Here is an 8,234-nt window from a genome sequence, read left to right as displayed (position 1 = left end):
TTTGTTCAAGATGTCCATTTATTGCTTTTTACAGTAGTACAAATATTAAATCCTGTGCAGGCAAATATCCAAGAACAGTATAAAAAATCAAAAATAACCAATAACATTACAATTAAGTATTGTATAGCCATACAAGATCAAAACTGATAATGTAAGTGGGTAAAGTATACCATACGTTCTCCCCCATTCTTTTTTTTAAAGAGTCAAAATCCAGTAAGCTCTATCCTCCATTTGCACACCAATTAGAATCACAGAGTTCACCATTATTTTCTTTTGTATTCTACAAATACAACAGGAGCTGTATCATGGAATAAATTCAAGACACCTTGTAAAAGGATTTAACTCTAAACTAGCCCCTGAGATTTATAATCTTGGACCTTAGCTTTTCAAAACCTTAAACAGGAAATGCCTGTTCAGGCAATACAGGAGCAGCAAACGTAGGAGGAACCTAATTACTCCTTACTTTAAGCTAGGTTTTAACCATTCAATTTCACCTATTCCCACCAACATCAACATTATGTATCCCAGCAAGCGCTTGGCCCTAAACAGGGAATACAAATCCAATGAATCTTCGAAAAGAACTGGAAAGTGTATGCTCTTTATGCCAAGGGGCAAAATATAAATATGGGGTACTGAGGTCACAAAAGCTTCGGACTCGCTATAATGAAAAAATAAATCTCTATTACAAAGGTAGACAAAGAATTCCTTCTTTCCTCCTTTCCCTATATCCAGCACTGAAAAGTAATCTGCTCCAGGGAGTTTAAAAAAAACTCTTGTTCATCGTCCAGCAATGAGATGGCATCACAGTATCAGTTGTTTATTTCAATACAGGGTGAAAAAGAGAAGAACGGTCAATCTTACTGACACATTTTGAGAAAGAAACATTTTTTTGCCAATATAAAAATAAAGCAAGAATATTGACCGCATATATTTTCCACTGCCATTTTCCTCTCCTAACTAGATTTTTCCATGGTTAATACTCATTTACAACAATTTGTGACAACCATAACGTTTTCTTTTCTGTTATTTTCTTCCCCATTGGATACGGATATCTGTAATGAATTTGATCATATTGAAGACACAGCCTCAGCACATTTATTTAACGTTCCTTTGTTTTCTTCCCCAATTCAATCTCAGTCTTCATCCTCACGCCCTCCAATTTGCACATTTCTTCCTGGGAAACTTTGGACATGAACTTTCAAAACATCTGACATTGCATCCACTTTTAATGTCTCTGAAAGAGAAGAACAAGATTTTAGATTTACCAATACAAAATCAATGTATATAAAAAGACATCCAATCCCATCATTCCATGTCCTAATCACAAATCACCAGTCAGTCTACTGTCGACGTACTGAGTGTAGTGCTCATCACTACATTGTAGAAAGGATTTTACTGCATTGGAGATTCACCAGAATGGATCATTTTGACCATCAGGAGATTGGAAAGATTACTTTTTCACCTTGGAGTAGAGAAGTCCAAGGAATTATGGTGGTGGTGAGGGAGAAACTAACCGAGGTATACAAAATGACGAAAGGCATGGATATCAGACCACCCCCTTAGCAGAGACGCCTAAAATTAAAGGGCATTGTTTTAAGGTAAGGGTTAAGAGACTGAGATGGGGCTCAGTATTTTTCTCCATTCAGAATGTATTCGGCTGAAGAGCTAGCTTCCATGCTATATGACAATAAATATTTACCACTTGATTTCTCAAAATGGAAAGTGCCTCGCTCTACATCAAAATACTTGATCCCTATTTTCTGTACAAAGATGCAATCAATATTAAAATATGATCAGTACCAAATGACCATTCTAATCCCTCAGTACCTTACTACCAGAAGTTCATTGTATTTACCAATAATTTTAATTCATGGAACATGTAGAACTTTATATCTTAATCTCACCAAAAGACTCCGTTATTTTAAAGAGTATTTATATAACTAGCAAGGTAAAGCCCTAGAAATTCCAGTAACACATGATCACTGACAGAGATATGTTTCATCGTTAGCCATAGGTGAGGCACCAGAAGCGTGGAAACTGGCTAATGTGCCTTTATTTAAGGCTGCAAGGCCAAACTAGACATCTGCAGGCCAGTGCCCCTTATCAGTGATGGGAAAGTTACTGCAGGGATCTATGAAAGACATGATCAATCGGCATTTGGAATAACAAGGACTGATTTGGCAAAGTCAGCATGGATAAAATTGGATATAAAGCTGACCTGGTGGTAGGAGTCAGAGGATGGTGTTGGTGGAAGGCTGGTTTTCAGATTAAAGGCCTGCAACCAGCAGTATTCTGCATGGTTAGGAGGTTTGCAGATCAGAATCAGATTTTATTATCCCTGACATATGATGTGAAATGTGTAGTTTTGCAGCAGCGGTACAGTGCAAGACATAAAAATTACTATAAGTTACAAAAATAAATAGAGTGCAAGACAAAAGACAAGGTAGTGATCATAGGTTTGTGGACCATTCTGCAATCTGAAGGCAGAAGAATCTGTTCCTAAAATGCTGACTGTGGGTTTGCAGGCTCCTGGAACGCCGCCTGCAAAGAGGGCATGGAATGTTAAACAGGGTAGGTTTCTGAACAGTGTCATAAGGAGACATTTAGGGGAACAAGCTCATAGTTCTCTGAGAGTGGTTACACAGGTTTACAGGCTGGTACAGGTGGCATTTGACATGCTTGACTTCATCTGTCAGGACAGTGAGTACGTGGTACAACTCGACAGGATGTTGGCGAGTATTCTGTGTAGCTCTGGTCACCTAGCTAGAGGAATAATGTTAAGTTGGAAAGGGTGCACAAGATATTCACAAGGATGTTACTAGAACTAGACAGCTTGAATTTTTAAGGAGGGACTTTTTTTCCCTGGAGAACAGGATGTTAAGGGGTCACATTATTGAAGTACCCAAAATCAGTGAATGATCATCATTTTTTTCCCAGGGTTGAGGAGTCAAAGGTAAAGATTTAAGGTGAGGGAGAGAAAAAAAAAATTGAAGGTGACATGAGGAGCATGTTTTGCCACACAGAGTGTGCTGTCAGAGGAAGTGGGAGAGATGGGACCAATTCTAGCACAGATATGGATAAGAAAGATTTAAAGAGATGTGGGCAAAACACGGGCAAGTAGATCTAGCTCAAGTAGGCAATTTGGTTGACAATCTTTTCTGTAGTGTGGCTTGTACCTTAAGTGGGGAAAATGATCAGTGTACCATAGATGTGATGGACGGATTATTCAGTTAAGACAGTTATGATTAATTTTTTCAATACTTATGTGATGTATTTTAAAGCAATAGAATATATAGATGTGAGGAAAAGTTACAAAAGATAGGTATGCAACATTCCCACTGACTCCAGAGAAACTTTGGTCCATGACAGATCAAAATGGAAAAGGATTTGGGATATACTAATAACTCAGCGCATCAGAATTCTGTGGTTCCCAGAATGGCCACCTCGGAAAAATAAAGATATCTCCATTCTGAGAACTGCCTAATAAATGGAGTTTCCTGTTCTTTTGCAGTTTGTTATCAATAATTCAATAAACACAAAATAATCTGCAGATGCTGTGATCAAAGCAACACTTTCAGTACGCTGGATGAACTCAGCAGGTCGGGCAGCAACAGTTAGAAACGATGAGTCGACGTTTCGGGCCAGAACCCTTTGTCAGGACAGTAATTCAATAATTCAGTCCTGTCTATGCATTCCTCATTTTCTATCTACAGTATTTGAAAGTACATTAGATCTTAATGGAGGAACATTGCCTCAATAATTCCTTTGCCCCATCTTGTAAACCAAAATTAAATAGTTTTCCATTCTCCTTCCTGGCCTCTTTTCTGCTGGGCTCATTTTCCTAATTCTTATCTCTGCCAACACTTCTATGATCCCAAATACCTCATTATTGCCCAGCCTTACAAAAAGATAGTGAAAGGTACCGCTTTCATGATCTCATCTCTCGTGGTGAACTGAGGTGCATCTTCAACTTCAACTCCAATTGCCATGTCTGATATCTTCCTCATTATTTCAGCATTATAACTGAAAACAGAAATTAAACAGATTTTTTTTTTAAAATCAGAATCAGGTTTAATATCACTGACATATGTTGTGAAATTTGTTGTTTTGTGGCAGCAATACAATACAATACACAAAACTATAAAGTAGTGCAAAAGAGAGCAAAAGTAGTGAGATAGTGTTCATGGGTTGGTTCATTGTCTGTTCAAAAATCTGATGGCAGAGGGGAAGAAGCTGTTCCTAAAATGTTTAGTGTCTCTCTTTGGGCTCCTGTACCTCTTCCCTAATGGTAGCAATGAGAACGCCACATGTCCTGGTGATGAGAGTACTTAATGACAGATGCCTCCTTTCGGAGGCATTACATTTTAATAGCTATTTTTCAGCTATTTAGATATCTAAACGTCCCTGGGGGATGGTGAAAGCAGTAAAAATATGTTGACACTGTGCTTACAACAAGCAGAATTGTCAAAAACCGCACAACAGCTCCATGCCCAGCCCTGTCTGATGACTATACAAATTATCAAGCGTTCTTGCTCTTAATGTCAAGAGGAAAATGATTGATATATAGGGTCCAAAAATAGTTATTGATTCTAAGTATGGACAATCACTAGCATACTGAAGGGCTTATCAATGAGGAAGGAACACAGGAAGTATTGAGTAGAGCAGAAAATTGGCTGTGGACAGTGAGGGAGGGGGAAGCAGAAGGCTCTTCATAGAATCATAGAAACATCCATGCTTACTATGATATCCATCTGCTGCAATCCCATTTACCCGCAACTCTCTGATCATTTCCTATCTAAATGTTATCCAAGCATCTCCTCTGGCTACTCATTCCAGGTATTCACCATCCTGTGTCAAAAACTTCCTCTTCAGATTTCTTAATTATCTACCAGTACTCTTACCTTCAATCTATGCTTTCTAGTTCTAGCCTCCATCACTCTGGAAGAAAGATTCTGGTTGTCCATCCTAATATTCTCCTCATAATTTTGTAAATCTCTGTAACGTTACTCCAAGCCTCCTATAATTCAGTGAGAATAAGTTCACCCAATCTGTCTTTAGAAGTACAGCCTTCCATTCCATAAGATATAGGAACAAATTAGGCCATTTGGCCCATCGAGTCTGCTCCACCATTTTATCATGGCTGATCCATTTCTTTCTTGGCCCTAATCTCCTGCCTTCACCCCGTATCCCTTCAAGCCCTGACTAATCAAGATCTATCAACCTCTGCCTTAAACACACCCAATGACACAGCCACCTGTCACAACTAATGCCACAGATTCACCATTCTCTGACTAAATAAATTCCTCCTCATCTATGTTCTAAAAAGATGCCCCTCTATTCTAAGGATGTGTCCTCTTAAGACTCTCCCACCAGAGGAAACAACCTCTCCACATCCACTATCAAGGTCTTTCAATGTTTGATAGATTTCAATGAAGTCACCCCTCATTCTTCTGAATTCCAGTGAGTACAGGCCCAGAGCCATCAAGCACTCTTCATATGAAAAACCATCTAATCCTGGAATCATTTCTGTGAACCTTTGAACTCCCAATGTCAGCACATCCTTTCTTAGATAAGGGGGCCCAAAACTGCTCACCATACTCCATGTGGGGCCTCACCAGTGCCTTATAAAGCCTCAACATTACATCCTTGCTTCTATATTATTCTTGTCCTCTCAAAATGAACACTAACGCCGCATTTGGCTTCCTCGTCACTGGCTCAACCTGCAAGTTAACCTTTAGGAAATCCTGCACAAGGACTCCCAGGTCCCTTTGCACCTTAAACTTCTGAATCTTCCAAGCAACATCCTGCGGATTTCTTCACACTCTCTCAACTACTACCACATCCAGTCCATACTGTGGCCAGCAGAATTGTAAACAGTATTCCACATGTAATCCGCACAACGTAACAACATGACGTCCAACTCGTATACTCAAATGTCTCGGCCGATGAAAGCAAGAATACTTTATGACTTTTTCCACTACCAGATCCACGTGTGTCAATACTTTCAGGATGCTTTAGACTTGCAGCCCAAGGACCCTGTGTATACCAACATTCCTAAGGTCCCTGTTATTTACTCTGTAACTGTTAAAGAAGTTGACAGGCTTGAGTGAGGCGATGGATGCAAAGGGGACGAGAACGGTCGCTCACCGGCAGCCCATGAAGACGTGATTAGACCAGACCATTGAGAGTGCGATTAAGTAGTCCATGCGATCCTGCCCATAGTCGGACAAGTTTCTGACCAAGAAGTCCTTACGGGCCCGCCAATGTTTGTCGTTCTCCCACAAACCCCGCAGTCCCTCGACCGTGTCCGCTATCTCCCGGTTCCGCCTCAGGAAATCATCCAGCCCATCCGCCATTTTCCAATTCCAACCGCCGCTCAACGGCACATGCGCTAGCTCCCAGCACACACCGCGCCGGCTCAACTCAGCGAGTGCTGTCCGCGTTCGTCTAGGACAGCGCCCCTGGCGAGGTGACGGCGCCCCAGAGTATTACAGGAGCGATCGCAGACGAGCAAGAAAGCTATAATCCTTGAGATTCGCAGTAAATCAGATGGCATCAGTGGAAGCAAAAGTAGTTCAAATCGAACTGAGAAATTAATCAAAAAAAGACAAACAAGAACCATAGTTTTAGAAGACATGGTTAAAGTATTTGTCATCTCCTTTAAAAACACGAACAGAAAACCAGTAATATATGGGATCTGTTGTCCCTTGGAATAAGAGCATAATATGCAAAGCAAAAACAGCAATTTTCATTGGTTCCAAATTGTCTTCAATAGACCCGACTACCTTTTGTCTTGTCATATAATTTAAAAGTAATTGTACTGCTCTTGATTACTATTCCGTATTTCTTTTCCTTGTCCTCAGTTGCAGTTACTACTACCTTTATTTGCTATTTTAATGTTTCTATACTGGATTTACATTATATTCATAATTTTGTTTTTTATCAACTCTTTTAAAACCGTAAGACCATAAGATGGAGGAGCAGAATGAGACCATTTGGCCCATCGCATCTGCTCTGCCGTTTCATCATGGCTGATCCAACTTGCCTCTCAGCCCCAACCTCCTGCCTTCTCCCCGTATCCTTTCATGCCCCGACTGATCAAGAATCTATCAACCTCTTCCTTAAATACACATAAAGACTTGGGCTCCACCGCTGCCTGTGGCAACGAATTCCACAGATTTACCCACTCTCCGACTAAAGAAAATCCTCCTCATGTCCATTCTAAAATGATACCCCTGTATTCTGAGGCTGTGTCCTCTGGTCATAGACTCTCCCTCCAAAGGAAACAGCCTCCACACATCCACTCTATTAAGGCCTTTCACCATTTGAAAGTTTTCAATGAGGTCTCCCTTCATTTTTCTGAATTCTAGTGATTAAAGGCCTAGCATCAAACGCACTTCATATGACAAGCCATTCAATCCTGGAATCATTTTCGTGAACCTCCTCTGAACTTTCTCCAGTTTCTGCACATCCTTTCTAAGTTAAGGAGCGCAAAACTGCTCACAATACTCCAAGTGATACCTCACCAGTGTTTCATAAAGTCTTAACATTACCATAAGACTGTAAGACCATTAGACAGAGAAGCAGATTTGGGCTATTCAGCCCATCAAGTCTCCTTCGCCATTCCATCATGGCTGATCCTGGATCCCACTCAACCCCATACACCTGCCTTCTTACCATATCCTTTGATGCCCTGACCGATCAGGAAACGATCAACTTCCGCCTAAATATATGCATGGACTTAGTCTCCACCGCAGTCTATGGGAGAGCATTCCACATATTTACTAATCTCTGGCTAAAAAAATTCCTCCTTACCTCTGTTCTAAAGGGTCACCCCTCAATTTTGAGGCTGTGCCTTCTAGTTCTGGATACCCCCACCATAGTAAACATCCTCTCCACATCCACCCTATCTAGTCCTTTCAACATTTGGTCGGTTTCATTCTTCTATATTCAAGTGAGTACAGGCTCAAAGCTGCCAAATGCTCCTCATGTTAATTCTTGGAATCATCCTCGTGAACCTCCTCTGGACTCTCCTTTCTGAGATATGGGGCCCAAAGATGTTGACAATACTCCAAGTGCAGCCTGACTAATGTCTTATAAAGGCTCAGCATAATCTCCTTGCTTTTATATTCTACTCCCCTTGAAATAAATGCTAACATTGCATTTGCCTTCTTTACCACAGACTCGACCTGTAAATTAACCTTGAGAGTTTTGCACAATGACTCCTAAGTCAC

General features: G+C 40.6%; 1 protein-coding gene across 2 annotated transcripts; it reads right to left on the bottom strand.

The window, feature by feature from the left end:
* Positions 1–6,381, bottom strand: cdkn2aipnl (CDKN2A interacting protein N-terminal like). 2 transcript variants are annotated; one of them, XM_072263929.1, is made up of 3 exons: positions 6,148–6,381; positions 3,904–4,023; positions 1–1,234 (listed from the first exon to the last, which is right to left on the bottom strand). In XM_072263929.1, the coding sequence occupies exons 1-3, from the start codon at positions 6,354–6,356 to the stop codon at positions 1,147–1,149; spliced, it is 417 nt and encodes a 138-aa protein (XP_072120030.1). In that variant the 5' UTR covers positions 6,357–6,381; the 3' UTR covers positions 1–1,146. The 2 variants fall into 2 exon arrangements, with proteins under 2 accessions (XP_072120030.1, XP_072120031.1); XM_072263930.1 differs by having other exon boundaries at positions 1,141–1,234; positions 3,924–4,023.
* Between the last annotated feature and the right edge of the window lie 1,853 nt (positions 6,382–8,234).

The sequence above is a fragment of the Mobula birostris genome, chromosome 7 (assembly GCF_030028105.1).
Source record: "Mobula birostris isolate sMobBir1 chromosome 7, sMobBir1.hap1, whole genome shotgun sequence".
In the NCBI taxonomy this organism is placed as follows: Eukaryota; Metazoa; Chordata; class Chondrichthyes; order Myliobatiformes; family Myliobatidae; genus Mobula; species Mobula birostris.
Note: the sequence above shows the minus strand (reverse complement) of the source record. Positions and strands in the feature narration are given on the sequence as shown.